Source organism: Danio aesculapii, chromosome 4 (genome assembly GCF_903798145.1).
Source record: "Danio aesculapii chromosome 4, fDanAes4.1, whole genome shotgun sequence".
Taxonomy (NCBI): domain Eukaryota; kingdom Metazoa; phylum Chordata; class Actinopteri; order Cypriniformes; family Danionidae; genus Danio; species Danio aesculapii.
The window spans coordinates 46,906,031-46,930,473 of NC_079438.1; the positions used below are offsets into that span (position 1 = coordinate 46,906,031).

At 36.3% G+C, this 24,443-nt stretch overlaps 1 protein-coding gene across 1 annotated transcript in view; it reads left to right on the top strand.

Moving 5' to 3' along the window:
- The window catches only part of arhgef39 (Rho guanine nucleotide exchange factor (GEF) 39), a 65,337-nt gene that overhangs the window by 31,546 nt on the left and 9,348 nt on the right, over positions 1–24,443 (top strand). Inside the window, exons 6-11 of the mRNA XM_056456378.1 lie at positions 7,048–7,118; positions 11,323–11,451; positions 14,428–14,657; positions 18,928–19,016; positions 22,751–22,877; positions 24,395–24,443. Coding sequence (XP_056312353.1) covers positions 7,048–7,118; positions 11,323–11,451; positions 14,428–14,657; positions 18,928–19,016; positions 22,751–22,877; positions 24,395–24,443 — 695 coding nt within the window. The remainder of the gene's footprint in view (positions 1–7,047; positions 7,119–11,322; positions 11,452–14,427; positions 14,658–18,927; positions 19,017–22,750; positions 22,878–24,394) is intronic.

The window sequence follows — 24,443 nt, forward strand, 5'->3', positions numbered from 1 at the left end:
GCTTTGTAGTGCCATCCTCCCAATCGTGGTTTCTTTGCTATTGAGACGTCGCTTTTTCTTGGAAGTCGAGAGGTCGCATCCTCCATATCTATGGTTTAGTCTTAAGATGAGACCTCGGGCAAACTCGGCTCCTCTCTTCTTTTGATCCGCTCAAATGGGTAATGCTAAAGCTCACTTGTTTAGATTCAGCCGGAGACTTGAAGGACTAGGACGAGCACTACAGGATTCTTAAGTCTTTTTAAAAGTGCTTTTTATTTAATATATTTACTCTCAGAGCTGGTATTGATCCCCTAAATATAACATTACCCTCGTCTCGTCGTCCTTGATATGTTGACCTCAAGTAGTGATTGCCTAACACAATGCTGGGCTCTCAAGCTCAGAAGCCTTATTGAAATTCTTGGAGGCTATCAGACAATCTGCTTCACGTCTTGGCTTTTGTTAATTAGGTTCAGGCACTTGGGAACAGTCAAAGTGCAGCGAAAAACTTGGAAAACTCTTCTCGGTGTGCTTGTAGTGTTCGTCTGCGTTATATGTATCTAAGCTTATTGTTTTGTTCATTAAGTTTGTTGTTTGCATGCTTGGCAAGTTTTCGAGTGAGTATCAGTTCAAAGGGAGGTTTTTAAGTATCTAATTAGCCAATCGGTGTCCAATTAGTAGGTTTAATATGCTGGAAAGAATTATGTTTGCTTTAGATCCGATTGAGATGGCTTGTTTTGTTTGTATGCTGGAACTACTCTGGGTTTATTTTTGTATTTATAGGATTTGTTTTTTTTTTATTTTTGTTTTTATGTGTGAGAAATGTTAATGTTACACTTTAAAAATGCTAGGTTACACTTCATTCAGTGAGTTGTTTACTGAACACTCACTCTGAACAAGTCACTTGCAAGTCACTTCTCTTCATTCAGTGAGATGGTTACTGAAGACTCACTGTGAATGAGTCACTTCAGTTTGGAAGCTGTTTACTGAAGACTCCCTCTGAACAGATCACTTAATTCAGTGAGTTGTGTACTAAAGACTCACTCTGAATGAGTCAATTCAATCAGTGAATTGTTTACTGAAGACTCACTCTGAATGAGTCACTTCAGTCAGTGAGTTGTTTACTGAAGACTCACTCTGAATGAGTCACTTCAGTCAGTAAATTGTTTACTGAAAACTTACTCTGAATGGATAGCTTCATTCAGTGAGTTGTTTATTGAAGACTCCCTCTGAACGAATCACTTCTATTAGTGAGTTGTTTACTGAAGACTCCCTCTAAATGAATCACTTCTATCAGCAAGTTGTTTACTTAAGACTCCCTTTAAACAAATCACTTCTTTCAGTGAGTTGTTTACTGAAGACTCCCTCTAAACGAATCACTTCTATCTGTGAGTTGTTTACTGGAGACTCACTCTGAACAAGTCACTTAAATCAGTGAGTTGTTTACTGAAGACTCACTCTGAATAAGTCACTTCAACCAGCAAGTTTTTTTTTACTAAAGACTCACTCTGAACGAGTCACTTCAAACAGTGAGTTGTTTACTAAATACTCACTCTGAACGAGTCACTTCAACCAGTGAGTTGTTTACTAAAGACTCACTCTGAACGAGTCACTTCAACCAGTATGTTGTTTACTAAAGACTCACTTTGAACGAGTCACTTTAATCAGTAAGTTGTCTCCACTTCAGAATAGTTTTTTATTTACTTTGATACGTTTAGGATATGTAGTAGAGTTAAAAGTGCAATATTTTGGAATGTTGTGAAGTAAACAATAAATATACTCTGGTAAAATACAGATACTTCATATATGTACTGTACTTAAGTACAATAGTGAAGTAAAAATACTTTAGCTACTGTCCACCACTAATTATTTTGTGTTTTTAAATAATCTAATCATGCGTTTTAGGTGATTGCCTTTAAAAGAAAAACTGTCCGCTCACAGAAAATAATCAAACTTTAACTCAATGGTGAAAACAAGCTTCTACTCGTACAGTCACATGACTCGTATCTCAAAAGTCTCCCAGTGTATTATTAGAAAAACAATCTGCGTTCTGTTATCATTCGTGTTATAATTTAATTGCCGAAGTTTTGGTGGCTTCAAAGCCGACGCGCTCATACGTCTGACTCTATTAAAGAGCAGTAATTATGCAACAGCCGCCGCCGTGTTCAATAACCCATGCAGGAGCCTGACAGCGCCTGTTGTCTCTTAATTAGGAATTTGAATCCTTAATGCACGTATTTAAAGACAAATAATTAGACAGATATTTCCTCCTCTACGTCTCCAGCACTGACATGCACGCGGAACTGCCGACTGACCCGACATTTCTGCTGCGGCACGAAGAAGAAAATAAAATAATAAAAAAGGCGCCATGCTTGTTTCATCCGCATATTACAAAGGAATTAGCGGTAACTAGGCCAGCGTTGCTTTCTAGCACACAGTCTTCATTAGAATATCTGAACTGTTATAAATACGGTTCAGATTACGTTATTGTCTCGTTATCTTCTCTTTGCTTTGCGCACTAATGAGTGGGACAGGGCAGCTAAACGAGCGCGTTGCGTTTACATTATTTGGAATGTGCTTTAATAATGCTCATTAGGCCGTTTCCTTTTTTGTTGCGCTGCCGCTTTAATTAGATTTCTTGCCCCCCTACGCCCCTAATAAGGGCATTCGCGGCTGATAATGCCTGTAATGTATTTGTTACTACAAGATGAGACAAGAAGAAAAAGAAGTGAGATTATTTCTCGTTTTAAGTGCCTTTTAATAGCAGGAGGCTTAATTGGGGCTTGTTTGGTTTCCTCTTCCCTTTCATTTCTAATGAGTAATAGGCTGCCGCTCTAGTTTTCCTCATGTTCAGAAAAGGCCTGTTTTAGTTAGGCTTCATTTAGGCTGTTTGTAGGGTGCACGTTTTTTTTTTTTTTTTTTTTTTTTGTGCTAACTAAAAGCAGAGCACAGTTTTTTTTTTCCTTTGAAGTATATGAAATATTTATTTATTTATTTATTTATTTATTTATTTATTTATCTACTTTTTAAACAAAGGCTACAATAATAGTAGTTTTTTCAAAACCAGTGTTGTTATTATTATTATTATTATTATTATTATTATTATTATTATTATTATTATTACATTTTAGGTGCTTAGCAACCTTTTTTGTTTAGTTTATATATTTTTATATACTTTTTATTTGTTTAATTTATATGTTTAATAATTTATTAATAATAATAATTATAGATATAATAATAATAATAATAATACAAATTATATATATATATATATATATATATATATATATATATATATATATATATATATATATATATATAATTTAATTATTATTTATTAATTTAATATTTATTACTAGTAATTAAAGTAAAGCAGTTAGCAGCCGATTATCATTTTCTTAATATTTTTCTTTTTTCAATATTTTATTTTCAAAATCTAATCATCGTCATTTTCAATTATAATTTTCATTTTGTAGATTTTATATTAATATTTTTCATTTATGATGATGATGATGATACTTTTTTATATGTATTTATTTATTTATTTATTTATTTATTTATTTATTTATCCTTTTGTCTATATATGGATGCCTGGATGTTTGATGCAGGATGATTTAAATCTGCTTTTGTTGCAGATTTGTGCAAATCTTTACAACAATTTATAATCTCCTCAAGACAGAATCGGTGTCATTTGCAGCATTCTGATGGCTGTTCTGGCACCTGTATGTCTGTTTAGCTGGAGTGTTCCAGTCTTGACCTGATAGAGGAGTAGGAGCAGGCGAACATTATTTCACAGACTCAATCAATGGCAGTTGTCAATGAAGCCCAAGGTCACAGAGTCCCTGAACCAGTGGATGACAGAAATGCACATATGCAGAAGTGCTGTAGAGATGTGAGGAGTTATTTCAGGCTTCTTGTAGTTTTTTTTTAAACAGAAAGGTAATAGCTGTGCATTGGCCAGGTAATAGCTGTGCACTAAAAGCCAAGGTTAGCAGTTTTTTTTTATTATTGATTTTAGTTTTTAATGTTTCATTTACATTTATTTCACCAGATTAGTATTTTAACATTGTCCATTTTTCAGTTATTGGTAACAGTTTTAATACTAATGCATCAATACTATTGTAGGTTTTCAATAGTCTGCATTTTTGTGACCCATTTTTGTATTTAGTGTTTATTTTCTTTATGTTTTCCACTTATCTGTATGTATGTATGTATGTATGTATGTATGTATTTATTTATTTATATATTTATGTATTTATTTATTTATTTAACATTATTTAATTTAATAATATATTATATTATATTATATTTTATTATATTATATTATATTATATCATATTATATTATATCATATTATATCATATTATATTATATTAAATTATATCATATATTATATTATATTATATTATATTATATTATATTATATTATATTATATTATATTATATTATATTATATTATATTATATTATATTATATTATATTATATTGATTTTTGGTATCCAAACTTTTATTTCAATGCATCCTTACCAAGTAATATAAGGATTTCAATAAGAAACCCATTATTAATTATGATTATTAAATTTTTATTTATTTATTACATTTAAATGTTTTATTTGATGTATTTATTCATTTATTTATTTCTAATATTTATTACCTAAACCACATGCAATCGTAACTAGGGCTGCACAATATATCGTTTCAGCATCGATATTGCAATGTGATCCTTCGCAATAGTCACATCATGAATATACGCAGTGTTGAGTCTGGATTATAATTTGACATTTTGAGACCTGTGTTTTTTGAGGCCTGTGACTGTGTGAGGGTTTTTTAAAGCATTCAGGTGTAGGAAATTGTATTGTTTGTAACTTTGACAATTTATTAACGATAAACTATTCAGTGAAAACTATGCAGTATTTTTTTACATTTTATTATTCAATTATTGTATACCTGAATACAGGTTTGACTCTTCAGAAATCAAAAAAATAATGCTGTTTATTTAATATGTATATTTGCCTTCATTTAATTTATCTATGCTTGTATATTGTTTATTAGATTTCATGCGCTCCCCTACAGAATCATCCCAATCAATATAAAATAAATTCTTTCCAAATAGTTATTCAACTCATCTAGTGACATTGTATTCATTTCACAATATATATCACAGAATAAATAAATAACGCAATGTCAGATTTTTCCAGTAACGTGCAGCCCTAATTTTAAACACATTCTCCTGTCTTATCAGCCAATAAATAGTTCAAATATTTGAAAAGAAGACCAATCTAAAAGGCAATCACTTAAGCACATTTAATGCTCTCATACAAAACATTATCCCAAGAAAATAATTGAGCAAATGAGCATGCATTTATTTCCACCTTTCGTTTTTTTTCCAAATACGAGAAGCTTTGCAGGAGATCCCACAAGCCCCGCTGAGAATAAACACACACCCTTTTCTGTGTTGCCTGAAACTGTTTATCAAATCACCTGGAAGCTCCAGAGAGGAAGGGAGGGCCGAAAAAGGGCCCCGTATCTGTCATTTTGGCCTTGTAGTCTCTTAAAAGCAGTAGTTTAAAGGCTGAGCTCTTCTCCCCCTCTGTGCTTGTCAGGGCTGATGGGTGACATTGGCGTCTTGGCGCCTCTGTCACCACTGTTTACATAATTTCCACATGGCCGCAGGGAAAAAGAGACGATCTTCACTTCACACTCCTCCAATTAGAAAGGCCCCTGCTCCGCCGAGACTCTGGGGGGAAGGAGAGCATTCGACAGGCTGAGTCACTAAAGAAAAGACCCCGTTTAAGACTGACTAAAGATGCCCCAGTTTATTTGACAACTGCTGGAAACGGTGGACGGGAAGCTGATTTTTGGTGGCAGAAATGTTGAGGGTTGTTTGTGAGCAGGTGAAGTTGAGTCTGAATCGCTTTTGTTGCGAGCGCTTTTCGGGTGAAGTGATGTTGAATCAACTTGTGATATTTTGGTCGTCCACTAAAATGACTTTACTTTGGCGATGATGTTAACTAGGCCTAGTGTTGTAGGATAATACTAACCAGTTCACAGGTTTTGTGATGCTTATTTGTGATGAATACAGGGGTTCATGACATGTTTTGCTGTTTTTTTCATCTTTTTCCTACATTTTTCAGTCTATAACATGAAGGCAGTCACTAGTTTATATTAACCACAATTTTAATTCAGTTTATTACATTTTAATCACTTCATAGAAGTAAAATGTCACACATTGTATTTTTATTGGAAAACTGCTGATCAAGCTCCTAAAATGTAAAAAGCCGGTCTCTCTCATTCCGCTTAATGAATGCCTATGATATTTCATTTCATGGTATTTGCCGTAATGCATATTTGATTGCTACATTAATTGCCTGCACGCACCTGTGTAATGCTAATGCGCTCCCTCTGAAACTTTTTCAAGTTCCACCGCAATCAAAGCCCGGAAAACTGTAGAGAATCGTATTCCCAATTGTGACTATACCGCAGAGTCGAACTTTTTTTTTTTTTCTGAGAGCTTCTCATTTGAAAGAGGCCTTTGATGTCTCCAGTCGCTGGAGTTCTGCTTAAGTGAACTGTAATCTCTGGCATTAAGACTCGCTCTATCTTTATCTCCATCCCCTGAAATGAATTACCACCAAAATTTCTTCCCTTCTCAATTTGGCCTCTTACCTTACAATAGAGGGGTCATTTCCTTAATTCACCCAGCCATTTTTGTGTCATTAGGCAACAATAGCGCAATAATCAATATTTAATTTTTTCAGAGTGTAAAGTTTGACCTTTTGTGCTTGTTTATGTGAAGAAAATACATTTAGATTTTTTGTATACGGACATTTTTAGCACAGAAATAGCACAAAATCAATTCTGCTGCATTATATTTAAAAAAACAACCCAGAAATATGGCACATTAGTGTAATTTTGCATGCTGAATGGCTCTTTATTCCTTCTCAAAAAGCATTCTTAATGCGAGTCTTACGATGACAGCACTTGTCCGACCTCGTTACCTTGAGATGGGCCTTTTCTTGTTGTATTTATAGAAAGCTCACAATAAGCCTGTTTATTTGTTGCTTTTTTTAGGTACAAGCATTTCTTGAGGGACTTGACAGAGAACACCGGTCCAGACAACCCGGAGTTTCAGCAGCTTTCAAGTAAGCGGCACCGCCGTCTCGCAATTCGACAAACACTCTCTTATCCTGTTAGCGCTCTCTGTGACAAAAATGTTGATGGGTTTAGCCTGTCTAGATGGTTTTTTTTCTTCTTCTTTCTTTCTTATTATCTGTTTATTGTCAGGATCTGTATCAAGCTGCGGAATCACATTTACCCAAAGTCACACTTGTTATGCTTGTCAAATTTGCTTTCCACTCTAGTTTGTCACTTACAGAGCAACCTAAAAAGAGATCACTCAATGTATTTGTGATGATGAGGTGCTTTGCGGAGATAAGCATTGCGGAGGAGACCATGGCCTGTTGAAGAAGGTGCCAAAACAAACCCGCGTCTTAAAGGGAAGAAAGTTTTTTAAGCTGGCAGCCGATAAGACAGCCTCCGTTGTCTTTGTTAGGGTGACAAAGAACAACTCTGGGGCCCCTGTTGTAGCGCTCGCGTGTTGTTATTGTCACCGGGTGGCTTTGCTCGCCGAGGATGAAAGTACGGCAAAGCTTAACGTGAGTCTAAACTCTCGATGTGGATTTTGACATAATTAATAGGGACCAGATCAGAGGATATCAAGCATGCGAAATATAAATAAATAAAACTCTCCGGCATCAACAGAAGCCCCGATAATGACTCATTTCTATCGTCAAATAAACAGCATATCCGACTTAAGAGCCAGTGTACACAAGGAATTATTTATGTGTATCAATTAAAATCTCATTGGTTGCTTGCTGCTTTTGCTTACAAATTAAAACAGCCCCTGATTCTAAGATGAAGGTACATATCCAGATTTGCCCCTCCATCGCCTCTTCTTCTTCTCATTAGAGCTGCTTTTTAAGCTCAATAGTTTTTTTTCCGTTTTTTTTTTTTTTTTTTTTTGGAGGAGGGGGGGATAGATAGAAAAGTTTTCTCAATTGGCCTGGGCATATTGTAAAGGGAATTATTTAAAAACAACCCAGACAAATTATATTGTATCTGATTAAGCAAACTAGCAGTGAAACTCACAAGAGGCATTGTTGTTGTTGTTTTCCACTTCTCTTTTTGTGTGTTGATTTTTTTTTTCTTCACATATGCTGTGAAATGCTGTTTTAATTATAATTGCAGCTTTCGTCATTCGAATGCATTTTTAAGCATGTGCAGTTTGAAGTTATAACATTAAATGGGGGCTCGTCCGGGATGTGAAATGATCGGACGTACGATTTTGATCAGTTTAACACTGAGATTGTGACAGATTTTTTTGTTTGATGATGACAATAGTCAAAGTGCTTCTGAAAATATGCCAAACGATGGCATTTACTTTATAAAGGAGTGTTGTACAATATACACTCACCAGCCACTTTATTAGGTAAACCTGTCCAACTGCTTTTTTATGCAAATCTCTAATCAGCCAATACCATGGCAGCAACTCAATGCATTTAGGCATGTAGACATGGTAAAGATGATCTGCTACAGCTCAAACCGAGCATCAGAATGGGGAAGAAAGGTGATTTAAGTGACTTTGAACATGTCAAACCTTGAGGCGGATGGGCTACAGCAGGCGAAGGCCACACCGGGTGCCACTCTTGTCCTCTAAGAACATTAAACTGAGGCTACAGTTTACACAGGCTCACCAAATTTTGTCAATAGAAGATTGAAAAAACGTTGCCTGGTCTGATGAGTCTCGATTTCTGCTGCAACATTCGAATGATAGGGTCAGAATTCAGCATCAACAACATCCAAGCATGGAACCTCAACGGTTCAGGCTGGTGGTAGTGGTGGTGTAATGCTGTGTGGGATAGTTTCTTGGCACACTTTGGGCCCATTGATACCAATTGAGCATTGTGTCAACGCCACAGCCTACCTGAGTATTGTTGCTGACCATGTCCGTCCCTTTATGACCACATTGTACCCATCTTCTGATGGCTACTTCCAGCAGGATAATGCGCCATCTCATAAAGCACGAATCATCTCAGACTGGTTTGTTGAACTTGACAATGAGTTCACTGTACTCAAATGGCCTCCATAGTCACCAGATCCTCAATCCGATAGAGCACCTTTGGGATGTGGTGGAACGGGAGATTCGCATCATGGATGTGCAGCCGACAAATCTGCAGCATCTGCATGATGCTATCATGTCAATATGGACCAAAATCTCTGAGGAATATTTACAGTACCTTGTTGAATCTATGCTACGAAGGATTAAGGCAGTTCTGAAAGCAAACAGGGTCCAATCTGGTACCAGTAAGGTATACCTAATAAAGTGGCCGGTGAGAGTATATTGATATAACAAAAGTATTACAATATTATTGAACAATCATGCAAAAACTTGTTTTATTGGTACTGGTATTAGTAAAGTCACTGCAAATTAATAAGAAAACTGTTTGCTAAGTTGTTGTGCACATATATCCACGCAGCACAGGACTGCTTAAAGATACTTACACAGTATAGACACACAAAAAAAAATCATGAGAAAACAAAGTGCTGGACGTGCATGATATTAGAATGAGTTATTAACCATGGTAACCTTAAAGATGAATCCTGTGCTGCTCTTACGCTGATTGACACAGACCTGAAACACAGAAAGAGAATCAGATAGCATGTGTTTGACAATTCAGCTCTCTTTAGCAAGTTATTGCATCTGAAATGAAAAAAAAAATGCAGAATTAAATAAAAAATGATGTCAAGTAGCTAATTTCTTTAAGTGTCGGTATGTTGTACAATCAAACCCCACCCAACCACTTTCCCCCCTTGAATTGGAGAGATCGTCATCAGAAAATAAAAACAATGAAAAATTATAAAATGCAAGATGACACTGCTTAAACTGTTAACAGAAGGGAATTACTTGCATTCACTTGACATGTTAATGGAAGTGTGCATAGACCAAAAGCAATTCAGATGGGTTAAGCCTAATAAATGGAAAAAAGTAAGAATACACAGGCACACAATGTAGCAATTGCGACATGCATGCATGCATTTTTAGATTTATATCTTTACAGCCAAGTATCTCCTAGACTCCTTCGTGAAGACTGTCAAAGGTTAATTAAAAAAGTTAACACTCGAGAACTCCTCGGACCGAGTTCTGTTTAAACATACTGAATGTCTAAAATAAAAAGACAGAGAGAAAGTGTTCGTAGAATGTGGAATGAGATCGTATTAATAATGCATCAGCCGTAGCTCTGTTGAACACACAATTATAGAGAGGGTTTTCTTAAAAGGGAAGGACTGAGAGATGTACAGAGAGTGGCCCAGTCATCTCTAAACAGTCACTTTGTTTGGTTTTGCTTGTAATTGTTCTAAAGATAAGCGACTCAATTAGGCTGTGATTATTTTACTATGAGGCAAACGCCCCGAGCACTGCGTTCATTGTCTGAATTGTTTGAGTCAATAAGACCAAAGCTGGGTTTAAAATTAGTATCCATCTGCTTGTTTGTGTTTCTTTTTTTCCCCTCTTTAATGAGTTGATGATGTCTACATTAGTTAATGAATTCAAGGCACGCTAATTGGCGAAATGTTTTCGGTTGCAAACTCCGAAAGTACGATCTGCAACTCTGAAAACGAGTTCGCTCTGCATTATTTACATCACGTTTTGATGCTTTTATGTTGCACAGCTTGCTTCCAATAAACCAATGAACCACTGAAATCTGTTTTGTAGAGAACCCAGACAGACAAGAATACAAAAGTTTTAGATGCAGTTTGCAGGCCTTGTGCTTTTGATGGCTGGCATAACATCCTATGGCAAGGTCTTCATCCAATCAGTGGTGTTTGGATGTGTAAATGCACCCTCAAGTTTCTCCAGGGGGTTGATGGTGAAATCAAACATTGTGTGGAGGCCAAAAACAAACTTGTTATTATCATATGCAATAATGCAGGCTGCATAATGCATGAACGCCTATGGGTGTGCACTTATTAGTGCGTCATGCTGTTGTATTGCTTGGTTGACACTCATAATAAGTTCGAAATTGCATAAATAGGTCATGCTACTGTGTGTTTTACAATTATTTTATTGGAGTATTTCAAATTTTGGAATTGTTATTGTTCTTTTAATGCAATTATGCCAATGAATTTATCAATTTGAACAGCAGAAAATGTGAAACCGTATCTTTAAATGCATGCAGTCCAACAAGCTTGTAGCGTGTTGTGTTCAGTTAGTTGTGTTGTCAAAGTTTGGTTGTGTGTCCATTCAGTCCCCTCTGCTGCTTCATTCTGCATAACCTCTTGCTGCAGAGGCAGAGAAGGCCATCTCAGAGGTCGCCCAGCGAATCCAGGACAACGCTCGCAGCCATGAGAACCACCTGCAGCTGCGCAGAGTCCAGAAACAACTGAAGGGCCGAAAGACCAGAATCCTGACTCCAGGTTAGTGTCTGTGATCTTCCATTCTTTTTATCTCCCAGAGCACCGTGGAGAGCCTGAGAGTTAAGCGGATGAAGGAGGTCAGGTGGAAGAGTGTGGAAAAGTAGTCTTGTTTAAAAGAGACCCAGCTGTTTGCCCATAATCAATAGAGGCGATAGCAGGCGGTTTTGTTTTCGCCCGGCTCAATCGTAGTCTCTGACGAGAGAATTAACTGAATCTATCGACAGGTTCTTGCCGCTAATTGGTAATGGAGGGGAAGTGTGCCTTAAGTCAGTTTTTTCCATCTTTCTTCTCTTGTGCTACTTGTGGAGTGGAGGTCCTTTCTTCCTTCTTATTTATCCCAAGGGAAAATGCCCACGTGTGAAACAAAAGAGAAGGAGATGGAGAAGGAAGGGAGAAAGATAGAAAAAGACAGAGAGGGCCTTGTCGTGAATGCCTTGGCCTGCCAATCTCCCCCAGGACCAATTAGCGCCTCTCCTCATCTTGTGGGCCGGCAGATAAAAAGGAAGCTTGGAGAAAGGGAGCGAGTGTGTGTGTGTGCACAAAGGTGGTTGGGAGGCTGGCGATGAATACCCAACGAGCACTGGGCTCATTTCACACAGAGCCGGATGTAGGAAGAGTGTAAAAAACCTCTCTCATCCTGTTTTTCCAGGACTCTAGAATTCTACCGAGGTACTTTCTCTTGTCCAATAAGGCTTCTTTTCTTCCACTCTCACTTTTTTTTGACTTCAGAAGGCCGAACCGAACCAGGCCATCCCAGCTTATCTCACCCAAACCCCTCCGTTTCCTCAGATGTGCCCTAACGAAAGTGATGCTTGACAGATGAGAGGCTTCGGAGCCCCTGAACAATATTAAGTGGCCAGCTTGGAGATAAGGGCAGTGTAATTCTCAGACGCAAAGCTTGAATCAATGGGACATTGATACGGCAGACAGTCTGTCTGTTTCCTTGGAGTCCTCAGTAGGACGTTGCCGCCACCACAGCTTTCCAAGGCCCAAGCCGAAACTCTCTGGCCTACAAAGTGAAATAGAAAGACAAAGAGTGAAAGATGAGACCATTCCATGCCCACTTGATGTTGCACATCCCCACCTCCCATCATTTTTGTCAAGTGCAAATCTTTTATTCTAATAAACAAAGTTGTAAAGTGCATTGTCCAGCTTTGCATGCTGAAATCTGGAAGTGATAAACCTACTCAAGGGAGCAATAGAGTTAGTCTAATTCATTGTTGTTGCATTCCAGCCATTACTAAGTAACCAGAATTATGATGTTTCAACTCCAAAAGGGGATCACATCCGATTAGAAATTATAACTTGTAGTCTCAAGCTCGCATGACGTTCTGGCATGACACGTATGCACCCGCTTGCGACAATGAATCCTGGAAAGGGTGATTACCGAGCTTGCGTTGGTAGAAGTGTCTTCATTCGTGTACCTATGAATTTTATTTCAAGCCTTAAAACAGCTTTCCAAGGCCCAAGCCTAAACTCTCTGGCCTACCGAGTGAAATAGAAAGACAAAGAGTGAAACATGAGACCATTCCATGCCCACTTGATGTTGCACATCCCCACCTCCCATCATTTTTGTCAAGTGCAAATCTTTTATTCTAATAAACAAAGTTGTGAAATGCATTGTCCAGCTTTGCATGCTAAACTCTGGAAGTGATAAACCTACTCAATGGAGCAATAGAGTTAGTCTAATGCGTTGTTGTTGCATTCCATCTATTACTAAGTAACCAGAATTATGATATTTAAACTCCAAAAGGGGATCGCATCCTATTAGAAAATTAAAACTTGTCGTCTCAAGCTCGCATGCCATTCTGGCAAGACATGAATGCACCCGCTTGCGACAATGAATCCTGGAAAGCGTGATAATCGAGCTTGCGTTGGTAAAAGTGTCTGCATTCGTGTACTTACTTCATTTCAACCCTTAAAGTCATAATTCTTTGTACAGTTGAGCAACCTAAATCAGAAAAAACTTTGAAGAGGGCTCCCGGGCTTTGTATACTATAGATGAACACCTGAATTTCCTTTTTAACAGACATGAAAGAGTAACCTATCGAACAAAGCCTTCTCAAAATTAACAATGATCTGACTTGCCATTCCATCACTTTCAAATCGAGACGTGCTTTTATGTGTCTCCTGGTCTTTGACTTGGTCACATCAGGAGGACCCCAGCTGCTTTGTAGTGCAACCTTTAGCACCCTGCAAACCACTAGGTCCTTTGTAGCTGGGCAGAGGTGCTCTTTGACAGGGAAAGTTGAAAGCGTTCAACATGAAGAGGGGGATCTCCAAGTTCCTGCTCTTTGAACTGAGCCGATGAAGCCTTCCTTGGATATGTCAGTCCAAACCAGGGCCGGGAATGTGAGCTGTACAAATTCACATTAAACAGGAACCGGGGTTCAAAACTTCATTCTTCTGCGCAGTACACTTGTAAGCATTGTGTATGCGGCTGTAAAATCATCAGGCATGACTATCCTACGTGATCCACATAGAGCCTGACCATGTAAATGCATGTAACCAATTTAAAGAAGCCAAAGAAACTATTAAATCCAATCTGCACATGTCGCCCTGCAGTATCACAGGATGTGTCCTCGTTGTTGCCTCATATTAAACCTGTGGCATTTTTAAAAAGCGGTCTGACCCCTACTTGACCCCTCTGCTAATCATAGAGTGCTTGTCTGTCGCTCAGAGCATCCATTTTGAGCTTCCCCGCTTACTATCGCCCGAGCGGCAATCACAAGGTTCACTGGGGCAATTAAGGAATCAGTAGCAGGAATGAAATTTCATCTTATCTATCCAAATGTCAGCATCTAATTTAGTTTCCATCATGCAACTGCCAATCACTGAGAAGGGAGATTGGTTGTCTCTTTTCCGTCTCAAGTCATGTAAGCTCTCTGCTTTCTTATTCTCTGCTTGAAATTGACTTTTTAGGTAGACAATAGGTAAGTCCTTCATCAATTTCTCTGTTATCTCTTCTTGTTGTAGAGAGGTGGTACATTCGGGAAGGCTGGCTTAAGACAGTGCCCCCTAAAGGCACGGAGGCAAAGCCCAAGATGTTTTACCTTTTCTCTGACGTCCTGCTTCAGGCCAAACCATGCAGTCCCATACATCCTACCAATGGGGATAAGTTTACCTGCCAGCGAGTCTACCCTTTAAAGGAGTGCACAGTGGATAAAGTTTTTGGTCACACCAAGAGCCAGGGAGGACTTATTAGTGTAAGTTAAAAGTTTATTTGGTTTTTTTATTTGTTTACAATCTGGTTGGATTGTTTTTGCATATTGAGGGATAGGAGAAAGTTTTATAGCATACAAAAAAGTACACACTTCACATTAATCTTGTGTCTTATTGAATTAGTCCACATCAACTAAAGGTGAACTGAAAATAAATGAAGGCACCACACTATGGTAATTCTAATAGTTTTCCTATTATTATTATCATCATTATTATTATTGTTATTGTTGTTGTTGTTGCCCAGCTGGCACACAACATCATAAGACGTTAATATTAGGTTAGATTTAGGTCATGACGTCAGGTGACCAAAATTCAATGTCTAGCTAGCGTCTAAGGACAACGTTATTTGACGTCCAATAATGACGTCAAATTACATTGATAATAATTCCTTACATTTATAAAGCGCTTTTCTAGACACTCAAAACGCTTTACACATTGGGGGGAATCTCCTCATCCACCACCAATGTACAGCATCCACCTGGATGACGCGACGGCAGCCACATTGCACCAGACCGCACACCACACACCAGCTGATTGGTAGAGAGGAGACAGAGTGATGAAGCCAATTGTGATATGGGGATGGTTAGAGGAGGAGGCCATGATGGACCGAGGCCAGTGGGCAAATTTGGTCAGGATGCCGGGGTTAAACCCCTACTCTTTTTCGAAGGACATCCTGGGATTTTTTACGACCTGATTTTCATTTCCAAACAAAATCCGACATCACCACAATGTTAGGGTATGTTGAGGTACAACGCCAATATGACATCATTTTGACGTCCTGTGCCTGCAGGGTGTTGTTACAATTCTATAGATTTTCTTTAGATGATGCATTCAATTTTCATTTTTATCAATTGACAGATAATTTAATAACTCCTACTCTTTATTAAGTGGTAAATCTTAACATTTAAGGTGTATTTATTCCACAGTTATTGTTCTGAGAAAAATCTTGATCTGTAAGTTAGCAAAATTATCAATTTATCATTCCTCTTCTTGCACTAATTACTGGAGTTCCTCATAAGGCTTCAAGTTTTAATGTCTCCACATGGCTTGATCTCTTTCCAGGTCTCTGTGCTGCCGCTGTGTGACAAATTATGTCTAAACGAACTCCGCACTCTCATGAAACATTCAGACGAATGTATCGCACTCCACAAAGGCATTTATTTAACACGGTTTAGTTTAAGTGCCTGAAGTAATCAGAAGCAATACAACACCAGGATGCATTACAACAGGGTATTTTGACATTTTGTAAGACTTAAGGGCGATGGCACTTGTGGTTCCAGATCTACTATGCTATCATGTCACAGGTGCTTTTTTCACACCCGGAATAGACATAAAAAGGATTGTCTGAGCCACCCGCTCGGAGGAACTGTGGGAAGGCGCTCGCATCACTCCATCAGATTAGATCACAGATCCATCTCTTCCGCTCGGCCGCTGAATGCATCTTGCTGAAACCCTGTCATTGCTCCACGCTGCTCTCTTCTCCTTCGCCGAGGCCGCGGCTCCATATTATCTAATGGCTAGAAATGGCATTTCATTAGCCTGTTATCCACTGAGGCCTCGAATGCATACTCAATAGCATTAGGTGTAATTTCTCATAAGGACACATTATTGATCCCAGTTCCACCCGCCTCCCACCTGGACCGAAGGGGAAAGAGGCTGTCAGCACTCTCTAGCCCCTCCCCAGCGGGGCCGTGAAGAATTAAAGCAAAATTAAATTTGACAGCTGGAAATGCCATGGCAATCTATATGCAAAGTTTGAAAGTAGTAGTAGTAGAGGAAAATGTGCTATGAAAATTTTTGGCTCCCTTCCCCCTATCCATTTGTCTAGATGAGAGAGTGTTTGTATACGGATAATTTCTTCCCTCCTTTTCTCTTTTCCCATCTTCGCGTCCCCCTCCCTTTTTGCCTCTCTCCATCTTCCTCTCGCGGCTCCCCGTCTTTCTTCCTCCACCTCCTTGAATATTATTCTGCATCCATGACCGATTCCCTTTGATGTATAAATAATCAAGTGAAATTATGTGCGTCGAAGAGCCTCCGTGCTCCGCCGTTCGTATTATACAAAGTAATTTCTACCTAAGAGGGTCAGATTTCCTGACAAATCCCTAATTACCAGCATCGCAATAGAAGTGGAATCTATTTGTGCATAAATCAGGCCACCCGTCTCCCCCCGCCCCATGTGGCGGACCCCTAATATCGCACTCCGCTTTGCCTTGCTCGCTGAACTCGGTAATTAGATAATACTTTGATGATGGTACATTTGAAATCTTAATCTATTTAATACCTAATGAGAAACAAGCACAAGAACCCCCCCACCCCTAAAATATAACTGGAGCGTCATTACTTTTACCAGGTGTCCATTAAAGACCCGGCTCCCGCTCATCATATGATTGCGTCCCCAGCCGTAATAAAGATTAGGCTGATTATTGATATGCTGTCGGTAACTGCTGCCGTTTCCTCCACTCCGGCGGCCTCAGGTAAATGCGAAAGGTCATTTAATATTTTCAAGGCCCCAATTATAATCCACTCTAATGGGTCCCCGTTGTAATTATTCCGAGGATAAAGCCTCAGCCTTTGTTTGGAGTTGGACGGTTCCCGTTGTCTTGTTTGACATGTGTAATCTAGCAGTAAAGTCTCCTCAGTGCGGATGAGTGATGGTAATTGCTGTTGACTCAAGGATGAGCCATCTGACGGGAGGTGGAGAACGTGGGCAGAGCTCGGAAAACTTGTCCTCGAAGTGCAGATCATTGCCAAATTAGCAGCTGAGAGCATCAACTGGCACATCTGTGCATCTTTGGGTTGGAGTGGAGAGCGGCTTGCTTGCTCTGAATCTCCTTACTGAGTCTCCATGTTGAGTGGATGACCTATTTTACATCAGATTGATCACAAATTATCTACTTGAATGTTATTGGGAATGTTGTTGCGGTGGATTAAATGAAATCATCCTTAATGCTTAGCATTTTGACTTCCTCAAAGTCTTCATCAAGGCAATCATGCCCTTAAAATGCCTAATTATTGCAGTTTCTTCTCAATTTTTTGTAGGTTATGTGTCTGGAACTATAAAGTTTGTTACTGTGAATCATAAGAGTGCAAATGTTTAAGATTTTGAGACTGCGGACACAATAAACACTGGTGAAAACCACAACATACTAGTTCATGGACGCCCTCTAGTGATCCCTTGGAATTATGTGCACAACAGCATATCATGTTGGTTTCCTATATAAAACAGTTGAGGATGAAGAAGAGTTTCAGTTCAGCAAAAGATTATAAGCTATTTTTCTTGCATTTTAAATGTTTGTGAGGGTACATTTAAATCATTATTTAAAAGAAAATGCAATAACTGATAAATAAATGCAAAAAAAAGCAAAAATGCATTTGTATGTATATACATATTTTAGGAGTTATTGTGTGGTTATCAGCTGTGTTGCATATTAGTTTAGTTCTATTTGTTTATCTATCTATCTATCTATCTATCTATCTATCTATCTATCTATCTGTCTGTCTGTCTGTCTGTCTGTCTGTCTGTCTGTCTGTCTGTCTGTCTGTCTGTCTGTCTGTCTGTCTGTCTGTCTGTCTGTCTGTCTGTCTGTCTGTCTGTCTGTCTGTCTGTCTGTCTGTCTGTCTATCAATCAATCTTTTATCCATCCATCCATACATCCATCCAATTTTAATTAAAAGTAATTTTAATGCATTCTTTTATTATCATTATTATTATTATTATTATCATAGTTTTTGGTTGTTGTTAACAGGGTCATTATAGAAGAGGCATCTGTATGAACTAGGCATGGGCTGGTATAAGATTGGATTGTGACCGTATAATAACCTTGGATAAAATCACGGTATCGCGTTATTGAAGTTGCTACTCTAAAATATGTTACTTTCTGTCTGGATAAAATCAACAAATGTTTTCCCCATGGAACACAATACATTTTATTTTAAGAAACATTTTTTTGAACAGTAGCTTTTGATGTGGAGGGTCCTTTTTTGATGAAGATACTGTTGTCCTAAAAAACTAAATAAAATAGTAAAAAAAAACATGTAAAGCTGTACATATACCATAAGAACGGTATAACAGAAAATTCTGGCCGTTTTAAAACCTTGACTTTTCCAAACCGCTGTAAACCTTGAAACTAGTTATCATCTTATGCCTAGTATGAACTGCATTTTTAATACATTAAACTAATCTCTAATGTATCATAAAGTGTCTCTTACTTTTGTAAACTTCCTTTAACAATTCCTGTGTTTTTTCTCTTCTAGTTGACCTTCGCCAGGGCCAAACTGCTCTTAATGTCTGATGATCAAGTGGACATTAACGATTGGTATCGTAGTCTCTGCTTGACTATTGGGTAAGTACAGTACATCTCTCCCCACCAGGATACCCAAAACCCCAAACAACCAACACTCTACAATCTCACACCATTTTGTCCACTCCATGCAGGTTTAAAAGTTATAGCATTTTCAAGCCTTTTACACAGGGCTATTAGTGCTAGCATCACATCAGTTGCCTTTACTCTTACAAGGGCGTGAGGGTTGACATATAGGCCCAATCCTCACACGGGACAGTCCCAACTCTGGGATAATTAGCTTAGCACTCTTGTCTGAGTGATTGGGAGGGAGGAACTGTCACCTTGTGCTTTCTTCATAGTGGGGAGAGACTCAAATGTGGCTTTCGCTCCGCACAGCATACAAACCCATGGGAGCACAATTAGAGGCTGAGCTGGACAGGTTGTGTTGGCTTAGGTCAAAGGTCAGCGGTATGAGTGGGACGCTTTCTGTTTGTTTGTTAGAAAAAGAGAGACACCGTTCAGCCACTGTCCTGCTTGTGCAACCAATAGGGGTCTGTTTTTATAACATCATCTTGCATCAGTGTTCTGATGATTGCATATATTTGTGCAAAAACTAACTTTGAATTCGACCTATTGCAGTTAATATTACGTTTAAAAATGTGAAAACATTATAAAATTTTAATTAAATGGTTTGCCATATTTTCTGTTTTTTACCATCCAACGTAATTCCCCAGCTTTAAAAAATAAAATCAGTTTTTGGATATTAAATGTAAGGTAGTTGTTGTGGAGTGAGGCGAACTAATATATATATATATATATATATATATATATATATATATATATATATATATATATATATATATATATATATATATATATATATATATATATATATATATATTTATGTATATGTATATGTTATATATATATATATATATATATATATATTATATATATATATATATTATATATATATATATATATATATTGTTTATATATTTATGTGTATGTATGTATGTATGTATATATATATATATATATATTAATATATATATATATATATATATATATATATATATATATATATATATATGTATATGTATATATATATGTATATGTATATATATATGTATATGTATATATATGTATATGTATATATATATGTATATGTATATATATATATATGTATGTATGTATATATATATGTATGTATGTATGTATGTATTTTTTCCTGATTATTTTTTCTATTTTATTCGTTTTATTCATTTAAATTTTCGTCATTCAAAAGCTTGTCTGAAAAAAAATGTAAATATTATATTTGATTGATTTGAATTTGTTGATTTAAAAAAAAGAAAAATAAATAGTCAAATTTATTCAGGGTCTATAGAGTAAGGTGCTATACAAGGTAAAAAAAAACAGCACCAAAAAAACTATTTTTATTGCAGTTTAGTGTCTATCAATTTTATTTTTGACTCTTGAAAGTTTAAACCTGTTTGAGTTATTATACTACATTGATTAGAGTACTGAGTAACTGAGGAAATCGAATAAAACTTAAAGCATTTGACTGCTTTAAATCATGTAACTCTTACTTAATTCTTACTTAATTTACTTATTAAAACAAGCCATGTCACCGATCCCCATCACATGACTTCCAATTGCCTTTCTGATTCTGTTTCGTTCTCCTCCATGATTATCTGTAACGCAAATACAATCGTTTCCTTTCACAAAACGCTATCGGATTCCAGCTATCGATACGGCAGTATATTATTGTTATTACTTGTGGTTGAGTAATACAATCCTTGAGCTTATTTTCAGCTGTTGCATACCAGTAATGTTAATGCCACTGATTATCGACTCACAGCAAGACCACAAACATACAGTATCCTGGCCCCTAAAACCATCTGAAAGTTAAGATCGCATCATTTCATTGGCAATAATCGCAGAAATCAACATTCCTTATACACAAAAACAAGTCAGAGTTTGATGCATCTTCTTTAGGGGTGGTTTTAATTGTAATAGTGTGGGAGACTATTGATTATTGATAAAATATGAGTATATCAGTTGGCCGATCGATGGTTTTGGATGACATGAGGTGAAGGAGGCTGGAGCCGTATGACAAAACTGAGCGTCTCTCATCCTCACATAGACTCATTCCCGTACATAGCAAAGAATTCCCTTACATGACACTACAGAGAAAAAACATATATACACAGATATAATGTGCAATAATAGACTTGTTGTTTACTGTTGGTTTAAAGTAGACGCCTCTATCTGTTTGCTTTTTATAATACACTGTCAAAAATATCGATATATTGATAGATATCGATACTGACATTTTAAAAACAATGCAATCTTGCTTTTTGGTAAGTATCGATACTGGTTTTACTCTCTGGGGGTCTCTCTTCTCACCAGCAGGGAGTTATAGAATAACTATTTACCTATTTTATCATTTAGAAATCTGTAGATATGATTACAATATAACCTGTTAGCACATACAACAGAATAAAATCAGCATGCTTTCATTGTCGCTCATTGCTTAAAAATCAGATTACGTGAAAATACTGAAAGTAGTATGGTTTAGTTTATTTTTTCCCCCCATTTACATTTAACCAATAAGCAAGGTAAGCAGTCGCTTAGGGCCCCAGGACATCAGGGGACCCCAAATAAATATCTTGAACTATAAATTATACCTACAAACTATATATATATAACATAATTTTCTATCATATGTTGTATAATGAGAGTCAAACAAATACATTTTTTACATAATCAAATATGTACATGAATACGCACTGAATATGCGTATGTGGATTTGGATTAGAATTGAAATGCGTAATCACTGATATTTTTGATTTCTGAATTATTATAATACAGAGCAACTAGAGGTCTTGAAACCTGTTAAAATCTTTTTTGTCTGTGTTTATTTATTGGTTGATTGTTTATCTATTGATTTATAATATTTATTTTTATTACATTTATATTTTCACATTATCAATAACACTTTACAATAAGGTTGTATTAGCTAATGCTAGTTATTTTAATTACTAACAAGGACAAATAATGAACGATGCATTTATTACAGAATCTATTCATCTTTTGTTAATGTTAGTTAATTACAAATACAGTTATTTATTGTTAGTTCACGTTAACTCATGGTGCATTAACTCATGTTTACAAGCACGAGTTTGGACTAATAATGCATTAGTAAATGTATAATAAATGCTGTACACGTATTGTTTGTTATTACAGTAGTTTACATATTAGTAAATACATCAACACTAACTAATGACACCTTAGTATAATGTGTATATAGTATAAAGTACCATTGTATAATGTGACTTGTTCAATATTTTAAGAAGAATGCTATTTTAAGATTTATTTTTTAGAATTATTCTCCCCAATTAATATTACTGATTCTTATTCATATATTCAAAGATTATGTAATTGTCTGAGAACACTAGTATTGATTGATTGATTGATTCATTCATTCATTCATTCATTTATTCAGCTCATAATCAAATATCATGTATCTACTGAATTGAATTTAACTGTAACACACATAAAAATCTTTTGAAAATTCTCATTCTCTTGCATTTGTTTATCTTATTCTGCATTTCACATACTTTACCATCTTTTGCAATGATAAAAATAAAGATTTAAAATGACATAAACGGACGTGGCATTAATGTAAACAATATGCATGTAATAATTTAGCCAGACTCGAGTGCATTTTAAAGGGAAATGGGGTGTTTGCTGGTGGAGCTGATGACAAATTCTCTGCTTTTATCTTTCAGGCAGTTGAAGTCCAGGAATACAGTGGTTCACAGGAGAGACGAGCTGTGCAGGAAACCCATCAGATCAGACGCAGACGAGCAGAGCTCAACAGAGAGCCAGAACACACGAGGAACTAAAAGAGCCATGGTCTGCTCATTCACAATTAACTTTCTAAACTCATAAAGTGTATTTTTAGTTAACGATGTTTAGTGTGTCCTAAAGTTTGAGACTTTTATTTGTTTATTTATTTAGCTCATCTAGTTTAGTAACCCTGAAATAGAAACTGAATAAGCTGAAGGAGAGCTAGTGAGCGAACAAGTGAGTGAGCTTTATATGATTTTGATTTAAAAATATAAAACCAATTTTTATATTTTTGCACCTCACTGTGGCATAAACTAAATTATAGAAGGAAAATATTTGAGGAAAGAAGGAAAGATTAGAAAAATAAGTTTTATAATTGTTGAAATAATAACAAATTCAATCCTTGTTGTCCTTGTTTAAATTATTATTGTTAAAAAATTATATGGCAATAATTTAAAATTCAATTATTATTATTATTATTATTATTATTATTATTATTATTATTATTGTTTATATCCTTATTATCATTGTTATAAATAATTTCTATAATGATAATTTCTAAATGTATAAAATTCATTCATTCATTTTCTTTTCGGCTTAGTCCCTTTATTTATCAGCGGAATGAACCACCAACTTATCCAGCATATGTCATATGCAGCGGATGCCCTTCCAGCTGCAACTCATCACTGGGAAACATCCAAACTCTCTCATTCAAACATATACACTACAGCCAATTTATCTAATTCAATTCACCTGTACCGCATGTCTTTGGACTGTGGGGAAACCGCAGCACCCGGAGGAAACCCACACAAGCACAAGGAGAACATGCAAACTCCACACAGAAATGCCAACCTACCCAGTTGGGGCTCGAACCAGCAACCTTCTTGCTGTTAGGCGATCGTGCTACTCACTGCGGCACAGTGACGCCTTCAAGTGCATAAAATATTTTCTGAAAATTATTATTTGGAGTGATTTTTCACTAATAATGTTTAGATTTCATATTTATTTTAAATTATTTGCTATTTATATTAATGTTAATAGTCAGACTTTTCCCACCACAATTAAATTAGTGTTAATTAGACATGGAAATAAATCTATTTATGGTGATCATATCATTTGTAATTAATTATCTTTTAATCTTTTAGGTTCATAATTTAAAATAAGAAAATATTCATATTCTTGGACTAGAAAATAAAAATTGAGTCAATGACATTATTTAAAACAGAAATAGTAGAATAATAACAATACAAATTTATTTCTTATGAGCAAATGTGTGAAAATTCACATTAGTAATATCAACATAAAAATATTATCATTATTGTAGTTGTACTTAGTCATTTACACTACAGTTCATATATAATTATATATAGAATCATCTTTATTTTAATGTTTAAAAAATATATATAAATATTCTTTCTGTGCCTCTGATCAAATAAACAAACTATCAAATATGTTGCTTATTTTTCTGTAAACATTTAAAGTGATGCTGTTTCTAAAATTCATAATTCTTTGCAGTTTAGTTAGTTTGACTTCAATCCTGCATCTGACTGAGTGCAAGATGCGAGTTGTTTTTCCTCCTGCAGATGTTGGATGATGAAGTGAGAGAGGAGAGCAGCAGATCACTGTCTTCAA